General features: G+C 48.7%; 1 protein-coding gene across 11 annotated transcripts in view; it reads right to left on the bottom strand.

The window, feature by feature from the left end:
- EXOC6B (exocyst complex component 6B) overlaps positions 1-25,532 on the bottom strand; it is a 266,579-nt gene that overhangs the window by 113,747 nt on the left and 127,300 nt on the right. For all 11 annotated transcript variants that reach the window (XM_072037927.1, XM_072037928.1, XM_038177996.2 and 8 more), the window contains one exon: positions 23,346-23,414. In XM_072037927.1, the coding sequence (XP_071894028.1) occupies positions 23,346-23,414 (69 nt within the window). The remainder of the gene's footprint in view (positions 1-23,345; positions 23,415-25,532) is intronic.

The raw sequence follows: 25,532 nt of genomic DNA, 5'->3' as shown, positions 1-25,532 counted from the left end.
GATTATAAACACTTCAGAGAAGGGACAAAGCCTTGCTTTGAACTGGTAGGAGCCAAAATCTCATTTGGAATTCACAAAACAAACAAAACACAACAACAAATATCACCTGCCCGAGAAAGGCCCCAGACATCAACCTCTTCTACCAAGAAAATAAATAAATAAATAAATAAGAAAATCCCATGCCAACTGAACGATTCTCCAGCTCCTCTGTCATTATACAACCAGGCTGCCTTAAAAAGCCCTCAGCTAAAGGAGACTTTGAAAATTTCTGCTATTAGCCTTTGCAGGGTTTTAGCCCAACTTGCTCCTTTTCTTCCACAGTTCAGAGCTTGAGGCTTAAGCACAAATTTTGCCTCGCTGGTCTGCCCAGCAGCTACACCACGTGGGACTGCTGTCCTCAGTGGTGCTAAAATTTAACCAAAAACACACATTATATGCATTTCTACTACCTCTGAGCTGTAGTTTTTAATGTAGCTGGATATTGAGGGGAATATTGACACCGAGCACAGCTGGTGCACGGGGAGAGCAATCCCCAGCCCACACAGGGCACATCCATCCCAACATCACTGGGGTCAAAACCCCAGTAAGGGACAACTCCATACTGGGTACAGAGCAGAGCCTTTCCCCAGCAATCAGGTTAAGCACCAGCTTGAATTTACAAGCAATCTGACATTTTAAACTGAACGCTTTTCAGAAAATCTGGGAACCAGCTTTTCCCATACCATGCTGCATGTCTTCCTGATTTTCTCAAAAGTTGGCCTTTCTTCTATTTCCCCCTAGAAAGGGAAGGGCCGCGAGCCAGAAGTCAGCAATTTACAGATTAAGCCCAGAATGAGGAGGATTGCTACAATTTCTAGCAAGCTAAGCAGCAGCCTCGTTTGGAGAACCTGGACACAAGGTGTGCTGACTTTAGATATTAATTAAATCTTGTTCTGCCTCACCTCTCAAAACCTACACAAGTGGAGGAAGAACCCTGGTCATCTCCGTCCTGAGCATGGCAGCAACTCCTCTCTGGTAGCATCGCTGCGACTCTGGATTGAGGCTACTCGCTAATTTAGGGCAGCCTACTGCTGGTAAACTTGTGATGCGAACTCAAAACCAGAGTCCTTTTTTCCCCTTAACCCCTAATCCCTTAATGTCCAGCACCAAGAGCTCACAGAAGGTCACCCCGAGCACCGCTGAGGGCCGCTCATGCCAGCCACCATGAGTGACTTTACGCAACATCTCATGGCAGTCAGCAAGTAATTAACTCCTCATTACTGAACACGCATAAGCTGCCATCTCCCCAAGCTACGCAAGACCTCCTGGACTTACTGGAAGCTCAGAAAGAAGTTCATCAGGAGCAGAAGGCCGGTCTGAAACCAATCAGCTATTTTAGCACCAGATTTTGAAGCTTTCTGCTAGGACTACGCCACAGCAATTCAGTTCAGCTGAAATCACTTTCCCTCTTCCCTCCGACTGAGCTTTCTAATGGCAGCGAGCAGAGTTCCTCCCTGCTCACCCCACCCTCGTCACACATTTCTTTCGGAAGGCCAACAAGTCAACCCTCATGGGGCTCCACTTCCAGCGCGGCCCTGCCGTCCTCCCCCAACACCACAGGGCCTCCCCCGGGGCCTGTTCACCTCGTGACAAAACTTCTCCCCATGGCGTGACCAAATTCTCCTCATGGAGTGACCAAATTCTCCTCAGGCCGTCACCGGGTGGTGGGAGAGGCAGAAGTCCCCAGGTGGGGTCATGTATGTGTCCCCCCAGGCTCAGAGCTGAACCCACCGACCCCACTTTTCAGCTCCTCAGTCACCAAGGACACACCACAAGGCGATATTTTTTGAAAATGATTTACGTTCCTGTTTTACTGATGGCTTGAGGAAAGCGAAGCATTTGAACCAATTTTATAGTCACGTTCTCCAAACATTAAATGAATTTGGATTGCAGTTTAACAGGAGAAGTTTTCCACAGACAGTAGAAGCAAGAGTGATCTGAGCTGGGCTGGAGATATCGTATGAAGGATTCCCTACAAACCTGCCTCCCCCTCGTTGAGAAGGCCCTTCAGCCCCACAGGGTGCCTGGGAGGCTTTGGATGCCAGGTCCGCCTTGTTCCAACCCCACAAATGGCTATAGAGGAGAAGGAACAGCAAAGCCCTTTGAAAGCATTCCCAAAAAATGTAGGCCATATTCACACTTTAACAATTTCCCTAAAATTTATGGCCCCGGGACCTGCCAATTTGACCAAAGCCCTCTCCCGTCCAATGCACTGTTCCCTGCCTTTTCCTTCTTCAGCCTTTTCTGAATGGCCCAAGAATGAGGGACTCTCTCATGAGAGCCTGTTCCAAAGAAGAACTTCTCCTCCCAAAAATCTCTCTTGACACTATTCACATTTTTCTTGTCCACTATTTCATCCTTTTCTCTTAAGCGCATTCCTCCATCATCCCCCTAGACCTTTTCATCGCTCGTGTATTACATTTTCTCAAGAACGGGAAGTCTTTCTTCCCCTTGGTGGCAGTTTGAGCTAGACCACCCAGTTTCCCACATTTGACCTACTTAGGACAATACAACTTATCAGGTCTTCAGATAATATTATTCCTCTTCTATGCACTCTATTTTAATATCATTTTCCTCTGGGTAAAAAAAAAAAAAAAAGCAGAAGAAAAAAAAAAAAAGAACCAAACAAACAAAAAAAAACAAACAAACAGAAAGAAACCACACCAAAAAAATACCCAGAACAGACTACAAGACCCCATGTTTTATAGACTACTCATCTGGAAACACCACGGAGTAGTTACACTTTGATCCAATTCTCCTCTCACAGCCCCAGGCCTGGCGGTTTTTCCCACATTTAACCAATCCTGTCATTACCTCCAGTTTTCAAAGACAAGGCTTGGGACCTACATGCTGTACGCAAGGTATCGGGAGAGGTGGCTGAGAGCATCACCAGGCTGCTCAGCCAGGCTCAGCCCCTGGTAGCAGCCACCAGAAGCGTGGGCAGGTCCACCACCATCTGCCCAGGCAAGGAACTGCCGGAATAAAAGATTTATTCCCCAAATCTCCCGAGTGTTTCAGCACGGCACCGTACTTGAGCCCAACACTGCATTCATCAGCCAATGCTTTGCTAAAAGCACCTGAACCAAGCTGAACCATGTGAGTCCATAAGCACAGAGCTGTGCGTGTACACATCCAATTCCTGCCTGCCATGTCCCCTCGATGGGAAACAACCCAATTTCTTTTATTTCTTTTCCCTTTTCTCTTAAAAGTAGCTATTTTTTCTTGCTGCACCTGCAACATCTTTTTCTTCCGGAAGGAAAACCGTGAGGCACACACAGATCTCACGCAGCACGTGGCACACGGAGGGCTGCTTGCTGCAGGGAGCAGGTCCCAGCCCCAGCCTCTCTGACTCCCAAATTCACCAGGGAACTTCTACAGAAACGAGACACGGCTAACGCGGATCATTAGAGAGGCACTGCTCCTCCTGGGCTTCTTGTAAACTCAGTCCAAACTCTAAGGAAATCATGCTGGGGAGCGGAGAAGGAGGTCCTTTTCTCATTTACTCATTTAGTTTTAATTACAACAGGTTTCCCCCACTTCTCATTCTCTTCATTTAAGCAAGCGGGAAGAGTCCAAAGCTACACTTCCAAACTAGACTTTTGTTCTAATCACCGGTCCAGGAAAAACCCTCAATAATGCCTCATATTTTTAAAATTACCAGGCAAAATTTTCCTCCTCAAATTAGCTGCAGAGTTCACAGAGTTGGCAATGAGAGGCAGATAATTAAGATCGTAGATGAGCTCCAACATAAGGGAAAACAGAATATAATCACAAGAATGCAAAAACAACAGCTGAAAAAAAGACAAAAAGTTTCATAACACAGGAGCGGCAGAGAGCTGAAAGCAAATCTAGTTGTGAATTACATGGGAAAAGCATGCTCTAAGCTTTATTCTGCTATTGTCCTCAAAAAAATAATTAAAATGCCCAGTAAAATGGGACTTTTTTGATTCAGAACATGTAGACATATTCTGGGTTAATAAATTTCTGCTAGCTTGGAAGCAGAAATCCACTCCACGTACTTAATGCAATGCAAATTTACCAGCTGTGTATAACTGGGCCATACATGCTGTCGATAACCCATCCCTGGACATCACTGGCTGTGTCCTGGCAACATTCCCCAAAAATTCCCCAAAAATGTCATTACCAAGTAAGCAAGGTGATGCGTGATAACACACCAAATCTATACGCCAAGCCGATTCCTGCCTTGATAAACCCAAGTTGTTTTAGTTCCGTGTATGGACACCAGGTAACCACATACACAAAACGAGCAGGAACAGCTCCCCACTCACTCAGGCCAACCTTCAAATCCACCGAGGAGCGTGAACCATGCCACTCTGAACACTGTAGCTCTGGTTTAAGCACACTGGCCAGCGATGACTTTGGTTGTCTTTTTGGCACGAATCTTAAACCCATGATCCACCTAGATTTAGTAATGTATTCGTACTTGCTACTGCATGACCTGGACTTCTCTTAGATTTATCTCTGGCCTTCACGGGCTGTTCATCCTCCTTTGACTTGGGTCCACAAAAATTCTCAGTTACATGGTTTGGGAATTCTCCTGCTCTTAAAAGAGACTTCCACAGCATCTCACAAAAGCACAGTGACCAGAGATCAGCAGCTCTACTCCTATCCAGGCACCTCAAGGGGTTGCACAAAGGTTTCCTGAGAAGCAGCTCGGTGTTTTACTTTGCTCCTTGTTCACAAGGAGAATTAAATGTGGAGCTCCCAAAATCCAAATCAGTGTATCCAAGACATCATCTCGAATGATGGATCAGCTCAATAGGTAAATACCTGGTTGGATGGCGGGGGTCTGAAGGTTGTGGTTAATGGGTCACGCTCTACATGGAGGCCTCTAACAAGTGGAAAACCACAATGGGGGTTCTGGGACCTGCCTTCCTTGACGTCTTGAATGACCTGAAGGAGGCCAAGGACATGGCCTCAACTTCTTTCTACATGAAGTCAAACTGGGAATAAAGTCAATATGCTCGAGGGCAGGGGTCTCAACAGGCTGGAGGAACAAGTCAACAAGAACATGATGAAATTCAACAAGGCAATGCCGAGTCACACACCTGGGAAAGGAAGACCCCTGGAGCCTCTTGCAGCAACACAGCCTGAGCACAGCTGCTTTAAGAGCACTGCTGTGGGTAAGGTCCATAAGTTTTGGGACACAGCAAACTGAACCTGAACCAGCAGTGTGTCCCTGCAGAAAAAGCAGCCAGAAACATGTGGGGCTCTCACAGCAGCCTTCCGATATCTACAAGGAGGTCACCGAGAAGATGGAGCCAGGCTGGCTGTTCATGGTGGTGCACGGTAGGAGACACATTGGGCACAAATGAAACAGAAACGTTCTGACTGGTTTTAACAAAAACCTTTTTTACAACAAACCTTTTTTTACCTCCCAGAGAGGTTTTGCAGTCCCCATCCCTGGAGATTTTCAAGACCAGACTGGATAAGGTCCCGAGAACCCTGGTCAGAACTCACAGGTGACTTGCTCCAAGCAGGAGATTGGGCTAGAGAGATTTTGAAGATTTTGGACTACGTGGAGATTTTGAAGTCTCCAGGTATTTTTACACATGGCTTATTTCCCAGCTTAGTCTCCAAACATCCTGGTCACCAGCCATTTCTGATGTGTCACGTCCTCTGAGGAAGAAGGGCCAGAACTGGGGCTAGAACTCCCATTCTGAGGATTATATTCACGATTTAGCCAACCCCCGTCTCATTTCAGCAAGTAACAGTATATTTTTTCCCCTCTGTGTCACTGAGCAAGGGCGCTGTGATTTGTCACCCCTCACCTGGCTGAAACGGCCCCTGTAGCTAGTGTTTCATTTTAATTTGTGTAAAGTGCCAAACAATGCCTGGCATCAGATCAATGCTGAAGGGACACTCGATCAAACCCGGATCTCACTGCTACTCCCCTCTTGTACCCCAGAGTTTCGTGGGCGCACACAGGATCAGACCCACACGTACAACCCCCGTCCCGATGGGTCAACAACTCACAGCAGCCCTCTGGAGGTGACATACCTTGTCAAAAGCAGCGCATAACTTCTAAAATCTTACAAAGCAACCACCTTTTGCCTCCAAATTACCTAAAACAGGCAGTTTGTTTTAAGGAGAAACAATCGGTTGGCACTTGAACCCAGCAGAAGTTTGTAGGCTAGTTAGAAATAAGACACACAAAAAAAAAAAAAAGATGAGCTTGGAAAAATCCATTTAACAAGCCAGGAGGATCTCTCAGAACAAGAGAACAGGAGTAGCCACTAATGAAACACAAAGAAGTCCGACTGCTAAGCAGATGCTTAACTTTAAAAACATAAACACTCCCGAAGAACTCTACAGAGACAGCCGGGTACGCACGCAGGTGCTCCAAAGCGAGCATGTAAGCGCCTTGCTGAATCAGGATCAAAAAGGAGGCCCTTGCTCAGCCCGATGGAACCGCCTGTTTACTGTAAACACCACCTCGGTGCTGAAAACAAAGCGATAAAGCTAACCAGAAAATCGCGTGGGGGGAAGAGAGGGCGAGCGCCGCGTTGGAGGCGAGCCTCTCCCTGCAAGGCCCAGCGACCATCGGCCATGGCCCGGCCACTGTTCCTTCATCCTGATGCCTGCTGGCTGGATCCATTTGCTGGCCAACATCTTGTTGTGCTGTGAGCCTCTTCTGATGAGCAAAAGGGCTGTGGGCATGCACACGGAGATGTTTCCTTCTGACCGGCCCAGTGCTGGCAGGATTTGGCCTTGGCCCTACCAGGCCCTGCCTCCAACTGCTACCCAGGATGGAGGAACAAAACCCATTTCTTCTGTAAACGGGTAAAGGCCAGGCTCCGATGTGTCAGGTGAATTAGCACAAAGCAAATTTGATGTTTTGGGGCTTGCCACACCGATAGGAACAGACTGACTTCGTGGACTTTAATTCAAGTCCTTAAAAATTGAGAGCGCGGCGAAGGAAGGCCAGGCTGCAGGCCACACCGGAGGAGCAAAGCGCTCCTCGTGCCTCCGTCCTCAGCCAGGCAGCTGAAAGAAACTCTGAGAAACATCGAGAGCTGCACAAGCAGAAAGCCAACCCAGAAGGAGCTCCAGCACTCCCTTTCCTCTCTGCGGGGCGAAGACGCGCTGGGATCCTTTCAAGCTTTGCAGCAAAGCGGAGGAGATTTCCCCAGTACAAGGGCTGGAAGCGGGGCCTGGCACAGCTCTCGGTGCTCCCCCAGCCCGGCCACGAGGCGGTTAACCATGCAGACATCAGGGTGGGATCCCCCCTTTCCCCCTCGCTGAAGGTGGACCTCTCTGTCTCAAAGGAGCTGGGCTCCTTCCTCGCAGGAAAGCAGGCCATTACCCCCAAGCTGGGGGCGCGCATTGTTCCCCGGCCCTGCCGCTAGGAAGCGAGCTCTATTTTTCCATTTCGAGGAGGGCAAAGCCTTTAATTTCACCCTTCTGGCTGCAGCTGGAGCTGCCTTTTAACTGCTCGGCCAGGGGAGTGAAGACAGGTTTATATGGAGGAAAATGCTGAAAAGGCCGCTTTAATATGCTCGCCTGTGAAAAGGGGAGAGCTTTTCATACTGCACGGTAATGAGGGTCAGCGGGATATTACACTTCGCCATATGGCTAATTTGCACAGCAGGTCAAACGCTCTGTTTGCTTTTTAAAGACAGCCCCATAGATTAGGCTGCGCTAAAACAAAACAAAATAATAATAAAAAAAAAATCAAATAAAAAATAAAGAAGCGTGAGCAGGAGATGCCCTCTAATGTTCAAGCCTGGGAACGGCTGGGCAGGAGGGCTGGATAAAAACGCATCAATAAAGCAGATTATGGGGACGAGGGGGCTGGGACGAGGCGTAGCGGTGCCCGGGGGATCCCCACGATGGCACAACCCCGTTATCACCCCGTGGCCCGTAGCAGAGGCCCCGCTCGTCCCTGTTTGTCTTGGCACGTGCCCCGCGCCGTGGCCCAGGCGTGACCCGCCGAGGCGCTTCCGTCCCGGCCTCGCGCGGCTCCCAAAAAATCTGGTGGCTGAAGATTACGGAGCCGCTCGTTTGATGAGGGTAAACAGGCTGATTAACGAGCCTGGCTTTTGTAATCGCCCTTCCCCGGCCGCCCGCTGCCGAGTGTTAATTTATTAAATACCTTAACAAAGAGCCTTTATTAGCGGCCGGAGCTTGGCGGGCTCCTTTCAGAGCGCTGCTAGCTCCGTCTAATAAAGCTTTAATTGACTACTGCTTTTCCCAACCTCTGACCCGGGAGCACAGGCAGCCGGCTGCGCTGGCCAAAGGGGCAGCCCCGGAGGAGCTCCCGGGACGAGGCCGCTCGTGGGGATGTGTTTGGGAGAGTCCAAGGGGAGGGAAACCGCAGCCGAGTGCTCCTGGGGCTAATTCACCCCCCCCTTCGGCCCCTGAGAGATGCTTCCCAACAGGAGGAACGTTTTGACGTGGTGATAAGGTTGAAGTTTTATGGCCTGTGGGGTACAGAGGGGAGCAAAACGCTGTCTTCCCAGGTAAAGATTAGGGAATTGAGAAATGGAGGTGGAACCAGAGAACCAGAGCCCAGAGCCCATCAGCCAATGCTCCCAAATGTTGGTGCCACATGGTAGAGCAAAGCCCAACGCTTCCCCCTCTCCCTAAGAGACCTACATGAGGTAGGGGCCAGAAGGAGAAATCCAAAGTTTCAGCTAAATCTCAGCTTTGGTCACGATCATGGGTTCCCATTTTCCTAGGACAGCGAAACCACCACCGAGGCTACAGAAAACAACCAGGCAACGTTATAGGAATTAAAAAGAATGATGGGAATTAAAGAGAATTAAAAACTTGCTTTAAATTCTGAAAATTAAAACCAAGAAAAGCACAGAAACACCAAAACTGTTCTGCTTCAGCGTGGTGGTAGGGGCAGGTAATTCCCATCCCTGCTTCGCTCAAAATCCCGGGCGAGCTGTTCCTGCTGCTAGCCCCGCTCTCAAGATTTTAATCCAGGTCTCAAATATTTTGCCTCAAAGCTCAGAAGCTGGAATCAGGAGTGCTGCACAGCTCCCTAAGCTTTCACTGAAAATAAGTAGGTATTTCTAACCCTTCTAACTGCAGGGGAAAAAGGCATCAAAATGAGGATAAAGTGCACTTTAAGTGCTCAGTCCAGGAAAGAAATATTTTGTCAAATGCCCCAAGTTCTTTCACCTCCCTTGTGTTTACCTACACTGGCATAACTGGGAATATTCAGAAATTCCTGGGTTTAAAAGAGCAGTAGCCTCAGTTCTGCACAGCAGCTAGAAGTATTTCAAGCTCATTAATAAAATATAAAATAATAAAATAAATAAATAAAATAAATAAATAAATAAAATAAAATAAAATAAAATAAAATAAAATAAAATAAAATAAAATAAAATAAAATAAAATAAAATAAAATAAAATAAAATAAAAGCACGGAAATCTTGATGTCTCCCAAAGCTTTGGCATCACCAGAGCCCAGAGCTCTTGTGCCTGAGAGCTGCCTGGAGCCATGTCCTGCCTGCACGGGGCTCACGCAGAGGCAGTTTGTCAGAGAAAACTACAGAAAACCTGAATTTAGCCAGCAGGAACTTCCAAAATTTCCAAAACCTGCACGTGCAAGTGCTGCGTGGTGGCAGAGGCCAGCACAGCCCAGGCCAAGCATCCTGCCCCTAGCGCCGGGGGAAAAACCTGCTCCAAACTCCTGGGCGAGCACAGCCCGGCTTTTCCAGCGCCGGCTCTCAGCTTACAGCGACTTCCAGAACCAGGATGGCCTGAGCCAGAAGCGGCATCGTTTTTATTTAATAGCCCTGGATGGATTTTTTTTTATCCATCAGTTTGCCCAAAAGATGTCGGTGCCCACGTAAACTTGCAGTGCCCGTGGGTGCTTGTGTCAGAGCTTCACGGCGAACGGAGGTTACGGATCGGAGCAGACCAAGTCTTTAAAAACTAAAGGAAAACGGCGCTTACACTTCCACATTTTCTCTTCCAAAAAAAAACCCACTTGCCTGACAGTGCTGGAAGAAGAGACTGGCCCAGAGCTGGGGTCGCCGAGCCTGGGGTGCTCTTATCTTCAAAGGCAGACGGGGCCGAGCACGCAGCAAACCTCCCCCTGAAACCGCAGGACAAAGGCACCAGCACGGCTCTATCTGCACGGTGGATCTTTCTCTCCCCCCAATAAAGTTTATTTCTGTAGGCAGCGGAGCCTTTGCAGGGGTCTGCCAGGCTGCAAAGTGCAATTCTGGAAGGAATTCCACCACCAAAAACCCCCCGGCTCTCCCCAAATGCAAGCCCGGGTCCGGCCGCTGATGAAAGGTTTAACATCGTACCCCAGGAACTCTGCTGCTCATCAAAATCCAGAGGGGAAAGGACTGGAAGGACTGAGGCTACACGCTCAGATTGAGTGCACCAAAGAAAAAAGGGAGAACAAAGCTCCCTACACACAAAGGTTGCTCTCCTCCAAGGAGCTCCGCTCCTGCCCCGTGCAGGCGACTGCAGCTGAGCCTCGAGGGGAGCTGAGGGCAGGTAGGAAGCTGCACCCAGCTCAGGGCAGGGATTTTTGTGAAATTCGGGGATTTTCAGGGTGAAGTGAGTTCTCCTAATGTGACAGACAAGCCATAGTAAATCTTCCAAGCCATGCAAGATGCAAATCCCACTTCCATCACATTTTAATAGGTTGAAATGTCAACCAGAGACGTGTTTTCTTTTCCATTTAGTAGCAGTAGAAAAATAGAGCGTATTTGCTACTGCTCACTCATCAGTTCAGAGCTGCCGGCTTCATTTAACGAGAGCTTGGCAGAGCGAGGCTCTCAGCTTCTGCTGCACAAGTGTCATTTGTTTTGTCCTCCCGCTTCGCCAGGACTGGGTACCGCAGCTTTCCCTGAAACCACACCAAACAGAAGGCTGTTGCCCCAGCCCAACGTGCTATTGAACATCGCATCACCCCAGCTGAAGAGTTTTTTTGCATGCCCAAGCACTGAACACGTGGCCAAACTTTTCGAGCTGTATTTCTGTGTGCATCAAATCGATTCTCAGTTATTAAGAATAAATACGTTCATCCAGAAAGAACGCACAGAAAGACTCCAATACTTTAAAATATTTCCCCTGGGGGCCTTGCCTGATCTTAAAAATTGTACTTTTTAATAGCTAGGAAGAAGGAGGGCTCCAAATTTGGAGTTGCTGTGCCTGACAAATGAAGTGAAGCGCCGAGCGCACTGAGCTGTAAAAGGCGAGAAGGACATTAAACTTTTCTGGGATGACAGCTCGAGCCTTCACAGTTCCTTGGAGTTAATACTGCTCAAAAGGAGCAGAAAGCAACATGCACAAATTAAGATTTGTTGGAGAGCCTAATCTTCGCCGGTGATTAATAGTCTAAAGTTTATCTCTGAGTGGTAGCAGCACAACAAAGGATCCAACGCACGTTCGTACCCAGAAGACCGGTGACGCTGATAAGCAGTCAAACAAAAACCATTTCTCCATATTTTTAATAGCTTTGATTGTGTTTTCGGATGACAAAATACATCACGTAACAGTGTACGTTTCTAAAAGCTATGCCAGTGCCCAGGACCGTACACAAATAGAGACCTTTGGCCTTCCCAGCGTCTAATGGAATATTTCCTGCAAGCCTTCCAAGGACCGGCATGCAGGAGACCTTCTCTAGGCACAAAATGGCTTTCCTCTATCAGTCTGATTCCTGCTTTTAGACTTTCCAATCATCTGCATGCCCCTCCCGAGCACACCCAGCTGATCCACCTGCTCCGATCCCCCACGGATCCCCTCCCCAGTATGCCCACGGACACAAACTGGGCTGTGCTGGGTCATAAACCACCTCGAGGCACGGACGATGAGCTTCTGCTTGCTTGGTACGAGGCACACAAAGACACCATGAGGCACAGAAAGAGAAGTTTGTCCCTTGAGTTGTCCAACTTCATTATCCAGGATTAGCCCCTCGCATCCCAAAAGCTGTCAGATTCCCCAGCGGATGGATATTGACTTCAGGAAAAGACCCTACAACTTCCTACAAAGATCCTACAAAGATCCTACAAACTGCTAAACATCCCCATGGGAATTCACATAACCACTCCAACAAAATCAGTCTCGTAGTACTCATCTGTCCACACTGCCTCTCAACCTTAGGAATTTTTAAATGTCCAAAATACATAATTTTGACCTTTTTTGATTAAGTAGAGCCCCCTTTCCAGAGCCACTCGGCAGCCACACAGCACCATCACTCAGCGAGGAAGCAGAGGAGCCGAGGACCCAGCAGGTCTTTAACCAGGTCAGACTTGCCCCAGGACACATGCATCCTCTGCTTTAACCAGCTCTGCCTATGAAACCTCAATGATAGGCGAGTATTTTGTAGGGGAAAACCATAAAAGAATAAATAACAAAGCTACACGGGGCTAAGGTACCCCAGCTAACACCAAGGAGCTTCTCCCAGACAAATATTAGCGCCCACCAAATCCATCTTTATTCTGCAGCGCAGGAGGCAAGGCAGACACGGCAAGAATCATCCCAAATATTTCTGAAGGCCCCCAGTGAGCTCGTATTTTAATACCTGCAGTGGAAACCACGTCCATTTTTGCACTGAGTGGTTTTTTTCATGCCATCCCTCCTCCCGAGAAGCCAGCACCTTTGGCCTGCAGCACCCAGCCCTCCGCGTGCCGCCAGGCTCCGAGCTGGAGGAAGGCAAGGGCCCAGCCCCGCACCGGGTAACGCTCTGAAGAAATCGCTGCGCGCTCAAACAATGGGATATTTGTCAAAGTACAGCCTGATCACCAGCAATCATCTGTTTTTCATAACTACATTTGACCTAAACTGAATTGACTGAACAAGTAGCCTGTGTTTTTCATTCTGGAAAATGCGGCATCGCAGCTCCCTCTCCCCCCCCCCCCCCTCCTTTTTTAAGTCATACTTTTCAAAAGTTACAAAGCGATGATGTAGGCAGATATTTCCTCATTATACACAGCAGCGGCTAAACATTTTCAGGTTGCATTTTTGGCCATCTCCTCTTGTTCCAGGTGACCTGCAAGGTTAAGCGCAGGGGGACGTGCCTTTTTTTTTTCAGATGCTGGCTTTCCATCCAGCCCCTCTGCACAGAAAATCACAGCCCAGAGCTTCCAGGGCAAAAAGGAGCCGAGAGCATTCCTTAACCACACGCTCCTCTTTCATAACGTCCTTAAAATTCATTAAAACTTTATAATGAATGAGCTGCCACGAAAAAAAAAAAAAAAAAAAAACATATTCAGGGCAAGCCCACGGAGTCCTCCATGCAAGGCCACCGCACACAAAACCTCTGGGAGGCAAATAGAAGAAAGCTCAACCCTGGGCTCGAGGAAGGAAGGAAATCGGTCACAAGCTTTGCAAGGAAGGATGCATCCCCACAACTAATCAACTCTTGTCAGTGCTCCCATCAATTAGAAAATAAATAAATCAATCACGAGCAGCACAGAAGGAGCCCTTAAGGAAAAAAAATGAAGTACAGGTCCAGAGGGAGGCGAAGGAGCCAAGGGAAGGGCAAGGTAGAGGAGGAGGAGGCAAAAGCTAACGAGAAGCTTGCAATCTGCAAGAAGCCTCAGCCATCCTTTCCTTGCCTGCTCACCAGTTTGTTTTAAGCTATGTGCCTCCTACCAGAGGTGAGCACCACTGACAGCCCGGGTTTTGCACTGATTGCAGAGACCAGCAAGGAAGAAAAGTCACTAAATAAATAGGGAGTCACCCAACTCATGCACAAACTCGGGAAGGAGCAAAACCTCCCCCGTCGTGCACGTCGTACCCAGGTGGAAGGACGCTGCTCGTTGCTAGGAGCCTTCCACAAAGCGTTGGGGTTGGGAAATTAAATCTGCCTTTTTGTTCTTCCTGGGGAATGGTCGAGGAGGACAGAAAAACACGAAGAGGAGAAAGCCTAACGCAGGGCATCGCAGTCCAAGTGCCAGCAAGGGGGGAGCAGGTTCCCTATTTCGTACATCTGTGATGGGGAGGACATCGTGTGCCAGCAGCTGCCTCCAGCTCTCCCCATCTGATGCCTAGCTGTAATTTTTCAAGGCACCGACCTGCACAGACCGAATTCAGACAGGCACGGGGGATGCCGTGCTCCCAGCCAGCAGCGAACCAGCACGACCTCTGTTCTGACCAGCTCCTGTCTCTGCCCACCTAAACCCACGCGGATTAATTCATAAAAGGTGTGCAGAAAATGGCTCAGTCGGACAGCCCCCATTTTCCCGTGCACCCCTTTAGTTGTGGGGGTTGGAAGTCAGAGAAGATTTAAAGGCTACAGACAAATCCCTGCTCTCCTAACAGCTATTGGAGGTTGCTCAGTGGCAAATTCAGTCTCAAAGGAGAAAGTCTAGAAGATCCTAAAGTCACCCAGAGCTCCAGGTAGCGGCTGCAGGCACTAAAAGAGCTGAGCCACCTTTCTCAGCAGCCAAACCTCTCCTTCCGAGGGACTCAGGGAGCACAGAGCCAGGTCGAAGCTCTCTGAGGGCAGCGCTCACCTCCCTACACCCTGCTCACATCCCTGCCTTTGTGCACCAAATCGGGGCTTTCCCATCACTGCTCGGCCAAAGCTACAGGTTGATTTTGGGGCTGAAGCACCTTCTGCCTTCGGATTGTGGACCGCGTGCTTCTCATCTCCCTGTGCTTCTCATCTCCACGTGCTTCTCATCTCCCTGTGCTTCTCGTCTCCCCGGGGCTCGGCCACGGCCGCCCTGCAGCGAGAGGCTCCTGGAAGGTGACGGCAGCGTTTGTTCATGGCAGGGGCCTGGCCTCGTTTCCACATTTTCCTGAACAAAGGACTGAAACAGTGGGCACATGCGTCACCAGCCCGTCCTGAACACTGCTCGCCCTTTCCTGCGCAAATATTTGTAAACAGATTTGAGAATTCACGTCCAGCCAGCTCGAGACCCTTCGTAAGAAAAAAAAAAAAAAAAAAGGGGGGGGGTTTATTGAAAACAGGATGGCAATCATTTCCCAGAGACGCTGCATATAGGCCTTTAAGATGAGAAACAACATCCAGAGCAGGAAAACAGCAACCCGCAGCTGTGCGCCGAGCCGGGCTGCGAGATGCATAAAGCGTGGTGGTGGCTTACTATTTTACAGCCTCCTTCCCCCACAAACGCTCAGCCTGCTTAAAAAAGTATATATATGAAGTTTCTGGTCAACACATGATAATTCCCCCGGGGTTCATTTATGGAGGAAACACACAGCTCCCCTAACGTGAGCAGCTCAGCAGTCCTCATGCAGGACCTTCCCAGTGCCTCAAATACTGGGGACAGGAACATTTTCCCAACGTTGCTCCAGCACTGGAGGGAAAACAGCATCTGATTCCCCAGGGTCACATTTGGGTCTGGTGCTATGTCGCAACATCTTTCACGTGTCACTACGAACTGGCACTGCTAGGACACAAAACACCATTATTTTTCCTTTGTTTGGTGGGCGTGTGCGCGTTTTCTTCCCTTCGGAAGCAAAAATAAGTCCCGAATATTTACTGTCAGTATCAGCCCGTTGGAAAGGTGTCCAGCTGCAAGGAAAGGCTAAAAGGGTGTTGTAAAAGAGCAGCTGGAGGGCTACAGGCACACAACACATCGAGGCAAGGCCAGCAGTGGCCACCGAGATAATTACAGGAGCTGGAGCACAACCACATGGGAGAAAAAGGTCAAAAAAATTGGGTTTGTGCAGTTTAGAAAGGAGAAGGGTGAGGGAGCACCGCATGCAGGGTGTCGGGGTGCATGCAGCCAGATTCCTCTTGGAAAGGCACAGCAAAAGGAAAGGCAACAGGGAAAATGCAGAAAAACTAAAATTCATTTTAATAATGGGGAAAAATCACAGTCAGGGCGGTCAGACACCAGAACAGGGACCCGGAGGGGCTGGGGGGTCTCTGTCCATGGAGATCCCCAAAGCTCAGCGGGACGTGGCTCTGAGATACTCCACGTAGCTTCAGGCTTAGCCCCGAGCAGAGTGTGGGACCAAAGGGCTCCAGGAGGCTCTCCCAGTCTAAATTATGAGGCTATTACGAGGCTGGAGGCTGAGATTTAATGGAAATGCTTGTTAGAGTTTTTTCTTTGTGTTAAATTGAGGGACATTCTTTGCAAATTAGCACACTTCCATCATCTATCACTTGTTATTTTTGAGATACCGCCGCTTCTCGACTCCACCACGAAGCTCTCCGAGGTAGCTGGGGCTTGTTCCAAACGCTCCTGGGACCCCGCTGAGCCCCAACACCAGGAAATGGAGAAAATTTTCAGCGAGAGCCTGCCCTCATGTAATACAAACAGCGGTGCTGGAGTTCAGGATCCTCCAGCTGGCCTGAATTCTGCACCGCTAAGACGAGCGCCGCACAACAAAACTAGTCCTGAGCTCAGAACTTCCTACAATCAAAGGCACATCTTAAAACAACATGCAAAAAAAAAAGCCTGCCCATAACAACTGGGAAAGGTAAATGTCACAAGGAAGGCTGAAACGATGATCTGAGGAAGCACAGCACACTTTGGTCCTTGGGAGAAGAATGAGACAAGTCCTCCTGGACCCCACTTCCAGGGACATGAAGGAGAAGGTGGCTGGGGACTACAACACGGGTTTCACCAAAGGAGCTATGATGGCAATTACTAAATTCTATGAGAGTATGATGGTATTTATGGACGAGGGGAAGGCCACGGGTATCATGCCCTTTGATTTCAGTGGGGCTTTTGACGTGGTCTTCCACAATGTTCTCGATAGTTTAGGATGTGTCGGTCTCGATGAGCAATTGGCTGCGTGTTGGGGTTCAGAGGGTGGTGATTAGAGACGTACCTCATGTGGGAGCTGGTAACAAGCAGAGAACCACGGCAGGGCAGCATCTTTATCAGTGACACGAAGGAGAAAACGGAGCACATCCACGACCACTTGCGCCAATAACGCCAACCTGGGGGGCAGAAGTCAACGCAACCAAGAGCAGGGCCACCATCTGCAGGAGCCTGGTGGAAATACCTAAAGACCAATGCCACGTCCCACACCTGGGAAGGCAGAAGCTCTCGCAGCAGCTCGGAGGAGGGACGGGCTGCCTGGGGAGCAGCGCTGTGGATGAGGACCAAGAGCCTTGGCAGGAGGAGCTGAACGCGGGCCAGCCGCCTGCCCTGGCAGCAGAGGCAGCCAACAGCCTCCCGGGCTGTATTAACAGGAGCCCAGCCAGGAGATTGAGGAAAATGATTATCCCCCTCTACGCAGCACTTGTTCAGAGCCTATCTACACACTGCATCCAGGTTTGGGCCTCCCAAATTCAGGAAAGACACAGATGAACTGGGGCGAGTTCAGTGGAGGCCACCAAGACGCTTGGGGCTGGAGCACTTGCCCCACTTGGGGAGGAACTGGAGGAGTGACTGCCTCGGGGAGACCCAACAGCTGCCCTATTACCTACAAGGAGGTCGTGGACTTGAATAAGATCCCCAGAAAGATCTGGCAGTCTTGGTCCTTGCAGGTTTTCAAGATAAATCCCCGAGCAGCCTGGCCTGACCTCCGAGGTGCCCACACTGAGCAGGAGGTTGGAGCAGAGACCCCGAGCTCCCACCCATCCCTCCATGATCCAACAAAATACCGAGCACATCACATATTCACCACGCTCAGGACTAACAGAGGCAACCCCTCCGAGGCTGCTGAGGCTGGACCGGGATGGGGTGAACCCGAACAAAATCAATTTGAAACGTAAAATAGCAGAACGTTGTCAGCAAAGCTCTGCAAAGCCCTGGGAAAGCACGGCTGCTGTAACCTCAGGTGACAAGAAGTCTGCATCCGGGCTATTGTAGTAAACGGAGCATTTTATTTTTTTTCCTCCCCCTAACATGTCTGTTTTCCTAGCTGAATATTTTAAGAATCAAGGCTGCCTGTGATCATATCTAGGCAGCTTAGAATGAACACTGATTTCTTTGCTGCTTCTTTGATCGAAGCCAAGTGGTTTTCTCATGGGTAATAAGGTCACGGGGTTAAAAGAGCAATATGACAATTACAAAAGTTAAATCTATTGCCACTACAGACAGACACACTACCCGGGGTCCATTAGCACGTAGTACAGAATGGTTATCACAGGTCACTGACACCAGTTCACTCTAATGGCTTTTCCTGTGTCCTTATCAATGCGGTGCACAAAGTGTCTCACCCTCAGCCTTTCCCTATGATCTCAGTGCTGTGTTTATAGCTATCTAACTCCACCAGGCACCAGTGGGTCAGCCAAGTCAGCAGACAGTGAGATATGCCAGGACAGAGCGATGGGACAATCTGCAAAGTGTCTGAGATGAACAAGGAGTTACCAGAGATTTCGAGAAGGAAATTTTTTCCACTCCCACCCCCCCCTACAAAAGAAAAGTTTAAACTGTTTAAGTTCCCAAGGACACAGAAGGAAAAACTTTACAACCCCGATCTCCAAAATAGAAGTAAGCCACAGCCTTTCCACGGTAGGGTTCGTGTTTCAGTATCAAATAAAAGCAACAACTCGCCTTACAAAGAGAAAAAAGAGCTGCATTCATGTGCAAGAGAGGGTTGGGTCGTTCTTATTATTGAAGTTGTGGTTCCTCTACGAGACTTTCTCTCCCCTTGAAAGAACAACCTCAATTGTTCGGCAGGGCTAACAAAGAGCAAACATCTCGGTGCGCACGCCGCAGCCCCCCCGGCCAGGGTGGGCTTCGGGGCCCCGACCGCAAGCGCTCAAATCGGGGGCAAGCAGAGGAGCAACCAGCCCGGGATTTATGAGACCACAAAGTCAGCAAGGGGAGGGCTAGCACGCTTCTCAGAGGAATAAAAAATGTGATCCAAGAGCTCGGGGCTGGAAGGAGAGCGATGATACGCTGCATTTATGGCATCTCCCCCTTCAGGTGCGCCGCCCCACGGTGCAGCGTTTCCCCCGCTCAGCCCAACGAGTCCCCCCTGGAAATGAGAGCTCCTCAGGGCTTACCAACCCCGGCACAGATTCTTCGGTCAAAATGCAGCGATCAATTTTAGTGATAAGCAAAAGCAAGCCCTGGCCTCTGCTCCCAAGGCCGTGCTAGCTCCGCAGAGCTAAGAGAAATACCAAGATATTAAAAAAAAACTCACGTTCATCACCAAAACAGGCAAGCCAAAACTTAGCGAGTGCGCGCAGCCTAAGCACAACGTCTGTGTTTTAATGCGGGCAGCTCACAGACTTTATAGATTGATTCTTTTTAATAGAGGTTTGGTTTGTTTTTCACTTGTTTCGCATTTTTCTTACCTCTCCTAATGTATTTCTGTGCATCAAAGCAGCTTTAGGGTCAGGGAGGCTTTGGGTAGAAGCAATATAGCTGATAAAAACGTCAGTGGCAAGATATGACAAATTTATAGTAAATACCTGTCAACTGCTATTTATCTAAATTATCCAGCTCTGGGATTCTCCAGAAATACTTCATCGGCTAGGAGGCAGCTACATTTTTAAGTCGGTATTTACAGCAGAATCTGCTCTTTTTTTGCTGTTGGTGGTGGGGTTTTTCTTGGACACTTGTTCGTTACCCTAAAATGACCCCTTTGTAGCTCGGATCAAAGAGCTGGGAGTGTCAATACCAGTGTCTTCACGAACTTGTTAAGAACCTCAAAGTAATTGGTAACCAATTAGCATAAAGCTTTAAAAAAAAAACCAAAAAAACAACACACACCACCTAGCTAAGACAAACCCTGAGCACCAACAGCGCTGGCTGAAGCAGGAGCTTAAGGGACTTAAATCACTGTCATCTGCTTCAGAAACCACTGCTTGGGAGCGCCCTGTGTGCAAACCATTCCACCTTTTTTTTTTTTTTTAACTTTTCTTTATTTGTTTGTTTGTTTGTTTTTAATTCCTTTCTGCTCTTCGTTCACTGTTCGCTTTCTGACTTGCTGCAGCTTACGGGAAACATGAAACAAAAACTGCTTTTCATTTTATGTTATGTAAAGCAAAGCAATTCCATGTCTTGGCCTTGAAATACAAGGCTCCCAACAGCTGTTCAGATGCTCCGGCAGATAAACCAGCTGGCCCAAACCTCACCTTTGCTAATTTATTTTGGAGATCGATCAAAGCAACTTGAGCATTACATAGACTTTGGTCAAAGACAACATAAAAGATAAAAATGTCAATGGGAAAATCGCTCCACTGAAATATTCTTGTTTCTTCTTTATATAATAATATTACCATTCTCAACAAACTTCTCCATTAACTCAAAGAAAAGGTGTACCTGATACCAACAGCCCAGCAGCCTAACCACACTCGAGATGCATGCCCTTAAATAGCACGTGGCTGTTGAACAGAAACTAGGCGGGTTTCGGCATTTAGGACACCCTAAAACCAGACCCCAACTTTGGCCAAGTGACCAAGTTGCCCAGGACAGGCACCGGGGAGCTGCCTCCCCCTCTTACTCTTTCACACGATGCTCCTGGCTTCTGGACAATCCCTGTAGCCTTGGATCCAGCTTTTTTCCCTCCTGGGAAAGGGGCAGGATACGTTTTTCTACTGTATTTTCACCAGGATGCCCACTGAAACGCCAAGGTTGTTTAATGTCTATGGATTCATGACAACTTGAAACCATATCGGTCACCCAAAAAGCCTTTTTTCATGCAATTCAGAGCATGTTTGTCCCATGTAGAAACCACCATCAGGGTAAGGACCTGTCGTTAGGGGACATAAACCCAACTGGCTTACACCAAAGTCACAAGGGGAACTCGCAGCTATTCCCCACGGCGGCCTTGTTTGCTTATCCCGACCTACAACTGCAAGTCACACTTGGGATGTTTGCGATGTTTTGTTCCATCCCCGCAAAGATTCCAAGCCTCACCTACGCCCATTTGTTCCTCAAGACACCGCCAGCCGGGCCATTTCCCACACGAAAAGGAATCGCCGATGAATAGTCCCATAAAGCATCCCATCGGGACCTGTCCTCCCGCTGCCGCGGCCGCGCCAAGGCCCGGCTCTCAATTAACCACCGCCTGACCCTTGTTCACTTTCTTTCCCCCTCCTCTGCCCTTCCTGAGAAAGTTCAGCGCTTCCTGGAAAAGTCTCCTTGCCTGTTTGATATTGTACTTCGCCTTGGTTGCTGAAGGAAGGATTTACAGGTGCCTGGCCCCGTCTGTAAGACCATGACCGAAGGCTGACCTCGTGTTACAATATGTGAACTTCTGCCCTGCTGATAAGGCTGGCAGATATGAGTAGGATTTTTCAAATAATCCTTTGGGAATTTATAAGCAGCACAGCCATAAAACCGAGGTGACTGGAAGGTCGATTTCACTAAAAATAATAAATATCTCAATGTTTATTCAACGTGGGCCTTTTTAACTGCAGGCCAAGCATTTAGATAACGCTATTGTAAATGACAAATATTAGGATTTTTTGGTAACTATTACATTATGATCCTTCCGCCTGACACTGATGTGGCCGTTTCCCTCGACGTTTGCTGGATCTTTGACATTGTTCAACTCCGGTTGGGCCTAGAAAGCCAGCGCGGGATTCAATCACGGGTCAGAAAGAGGGCAGGGCTCTTCTCAGGAGCCTTTCCTAGGGTTAGTTGCCTTCATCTCTTGCTCCTGTCTTCCCTATACACCTTCAGAGCTCTGCTTTTTTTTATTTTTTTCCTCATTAGTGGGGCTTTTGACTGAAAAAGGAGAGAGAGTAGGAGCAGAAGGATGGAGTGATCTCGGTGCAGGACAGGGGATGGGGACAAAACCCTCTCCTGCAAAGCACTGGCCACGGAGCCTGGTTTCTGTAGCTCTTCCCTAAAACACCTGGGAGGACCACACAGCCAACTGCTATCCAAGGCAGAAAAGCAAAGCAACAGGACAACAAAACCCAGTGCTCCTCCAAGCCCCGAGTCCAAAAAACTGCAGAAAAAAGACAATTTCCACTGCACAAAACAACTGCTGTACCCATCAGCGAGAACTCCTCGTCCTTCCCATAAGAGCTCTATGCATAAACAGGCAGCCATATAACCCTGCAGTAAAAAAACTGCACGTAAGCTACACAAATAGGATTTCTGAGCCTGTTTTCCTTAGACATATTCTTCACTGAAGTTTCTCCAAATAAAGTGACACTTTGAAATCCACAAAGCATTTCAGCCCAGTTGTAATCTTCAATTAGCACACTCCCTGAACCGGGCTTCCAGCGCCGTTTCTGAGCAGGAGGTTTTGTCCAAGATAAACAGAGTAACACATTTTGGGGAGGTTAACTTTTTCATTCCACCAAAAGATCATGGCAACGTAGCCAAATGACATAATTATTAACAGATGAGGGCACAAAAAGATTTTAGAGAAATGTTTTTTATGACAATTCTTTTCCTTTTGCAAATTCATTCGTATGTATTGCTGGAGAGCCCGGCTTTAGAAGTGCCTTAAAAAACAATTCTCTCTCAAGCCTGGCTCCGCTGTGGAAAGGGAGGAAAGCTGCTAACAGAGTACTCCTTTCATGTACTGCCTGGGCTTCAGATTGCTCAACCGCAGGAGCGGAGCGCTCTGAAAGCTCGCTCTCTGCAGCAGACATCATTGCCCGCGTTGGGGAGCAGACGCGGAGAGCACAGGTTCCCTCGGTTGGTAGACTTGCAGGCTGCAAGACTCGTAAGCTGAGGGCATCTTAGAAATTAAAAGTGGAAGTGCAAGCTACAAAAGGCCATCTGGTCTGCCCTTGTTTTGAGCAAATGAACAGAAATGTGAAAATGTGTTTGTAATTCCTGGGAGAATTCGTGTCCGCAGTGCTGGGAGCTCTCCTGACAAGTTCCCAAGGCCGTGGCAATGCTCAGAGCGAGCACTTTCTAGCACAGCACTGCACAGCCAGCAACCAAACACAAAACCTTCAGTTTAACCTTATTTTCCTGTGCATGCAACAGAGAAAAAGCCTAAATATCAGGGAAACTGGAAGTGACGCAGTGAAACTGCAGATTGGGTAGGAGAGGAGCACATCTGCCCCCCTCCAACAGTGTTTCAAGGGTGACAAACCTCTCTTCAGTGCAACAAGAAATAGATTTAAAATCATTTTCTCTCCCCAACTCCTCCATTTGCACCGAACAACGAAGTTTCTGTGGTCAAAGGAGAACTCTTCCAGGAAAACTGTGTGACCAAGAAATATGCTTTTGGCCTGTTAGAAACCCGAGGCCTGCAATAGCTGCAGCAAGCATCCCCTCATATTTCTGTGGCCTGTATGAAGTAACTGTGTGGTTTTTACCCGAATCAATCCAGCTCTGCAGGCACCGGCCTCCTTTCCACGCCAGGTAAGGCACTTCCTAGCTCGGTGCACTTTCACGCACGGTTCGCAACCACTTCCTTCCAGGCAGCAGCGCCACGAGGAGCAGCTCTCCAACCTCTTATTTAATCCCAAGTGTCAGCCCCAGGCTCACACGCGGCACGGATTCACTCACCAGGACGGAGTAGATGTGCAGGCACCGGTACACAGGCGAGAAGTCCACCAGATCCTGGGCCCCAGGCACCTGAAAGACAGCGGGAGGTCAGCGTGAAACCTTAAAGCAAAGAGCAAGTGCGATGTATCACGGGGAGCTACGCGCACCCCAAAGGTGTGCATGGCTAACAGAGGCACCGAGATTTCAGGGATGTAGCAACTAGTCATTATTGCTGTCTGTCTACAAATCTGTACATTTTTTAAAGTTTCTGACAGTAGAAAATATTCACTTCACTCTTGCTCTGATTCCACTTCCCTACAAAATCGCATTGCACCGTTAGTCAGCTCAGCAGAGATTTCATTAGGACCACAGGCTTAAATACAAGTCAAGCATCCTGGCACAACCTATTCTGGTACCTATGCAACGTGACAAATATATATTTATATATTTTCTACATTTCTGGTTTGATTTCTTTAAAAACACAAATTCTTTTTTCTTTTTTTTTTTCTTTTCTTTAAAAAAAAAAAAAGAAGAAGCCACACAGACTCCACCACCTTTCAACAGCAACAGCGAGTCTTGCAGAGGGACAAGGAAGTGAATTTTTGAAGGGTGGGATGGAGGGAGGGAGGGGGAGAGGAAGATCAGAGGGAAAATTTGCATACAAGAAGCTCGTGTCCTTTGGAGCTGTTCAAGCCAACAGAACATTAAGCTTGTTGGCCACGGCATAAAGCTAAAGCAAACCTCCTTCTCCCCCAAAATCCAGAGAGGAGAGGAGTGTTCTGTTGACATGCGGTGGAAAAAAGGGGAGAAAGATGAAAGGGACCAATGGACAGGCCTGGGAAACATGTTTATTTTTAATTACGCTTAAGAGGCATTTCTGCTACGAAGGAGGTAGGATGAAGCAGAGAAGTTTCGAGCTGGATGAGGACGTGCAAGCCGCAATCAACGTTGCCCGAAGCGCCCGGGGCGAGCGGTCCTCATCTAAAGCAATGGCTCCAAGCAGGGGAGTGCAGGAGTTATGGGCTGGAAAGGGAAAGCCGGGGATTTTGTTCAAAAGCCTCCTGTACAATGTCAGCGTGGCGCTGTTAAGGAATCCCCTCTGTGCAAGGAAACGCTGCGTGAGTTCCTGCTAAGAGCTGAAATGAGGCAAATTGCTGGTGAAGGGGCATGGGGACAGCCCATCCCGCATCACCAGACCCCGAAACTGCACAGTTCCCGAGCGGTGGTGACACAGGAGGGCAGGGAGGGGGGAGCAGTGTGCTGGCTCACTGGGGACAAGGCAGCCAACAGCTTTATAGGGGTTTGGCTCACGTCTTGCTGGGCTTCCCTTGCCTCCCGGGCACGAAGCCCTTCGTTGTGCCTCCTGAGCGGCTCTTCCAGCTGGGCAGTTGGCTTCCTGGGAACTAGGAAGGTTCCCGAGCAGGGGACAGGGCTGGCATTGCCCAAATAACCCTTCCCAAGCAGAACCTGCCTCTTGAACAGCCCCAGCAGGGCTGCAGCTGAACCTGAGCCCAGCAGAGCACCGAGCACCCCTCTCACCGCCAGCTCCTGCTTTTGCCTTTCTAAAGACATCTCCATTTGACAACTGCAAATGCTAGGCAGCACTTTTATTGTGTTTATTCCAATTTTATCACGTCTTCCTGCTCGTTTCTTTTCCATTTACAGCCTCCCAGGCCTTCCAACGCTCCCTAAATAGCTCCCAGACCTGGGCTTTGCTATTGTGGGGACTCCTCAGGATGCAGGCTGCGCCTTGGGGCACTCCTACAGCATTAAATGAATTGGTCCCCAGTCTGTAAAACACCTCTGGCTCACAAATCCTTGATGGCAACACTAGAGATGGCCAAAGCAGGCAGAGAAGCACCGGTACACGCTCACCCAGCCATCCTCTGGCGACCACCAGCAGCGTGGGGGAGCTGGCCCCGAGTCCACCCTGGGCTCTTGTGAGGGAGGAGCAGTCTGTCATCCCTTCACAACACCATCAAAGCAGATATTTTCCTGCGAATTTGAATTCAGGATCAAACATTTTCGCTCCTCTTGGATTCAGGGCACTAGTTGAACAAGGTCCACAGAGAAATATTTTTGATAAAGATTTGTGAAATCAGGGTATTGCCAAAAACGGAGCCTACTCCCCCAGAGAAATTCTTTCAAAGCAGACTGCAACATTTGCACAGCCTCTGATCTTCTGCAAAAACTTTTAAGCCCACACAC

This window comes from Anas platyrhynchos, chromosome 4, assembly GCF_047663525.1.
Source record: "Anas platyrhynchos isolate ZD024472 breed Pekin duck chromosome 4, IASCAAS_PekinDuck_T2T, whole genome shotgun sequence".
Classification (NCBI taxonomy): domain Eukaryota; kingdom Metazoa; phylum Chordata; class Aves; order Anseriformes; family Anatidae; genus Anas; species Anas platyrhynchos.
The sequence above is the reverse complement of the archived record's forward strand: the minus strand, read 5'-3'. Positions and strand labels throughout refer to the sequence as shown.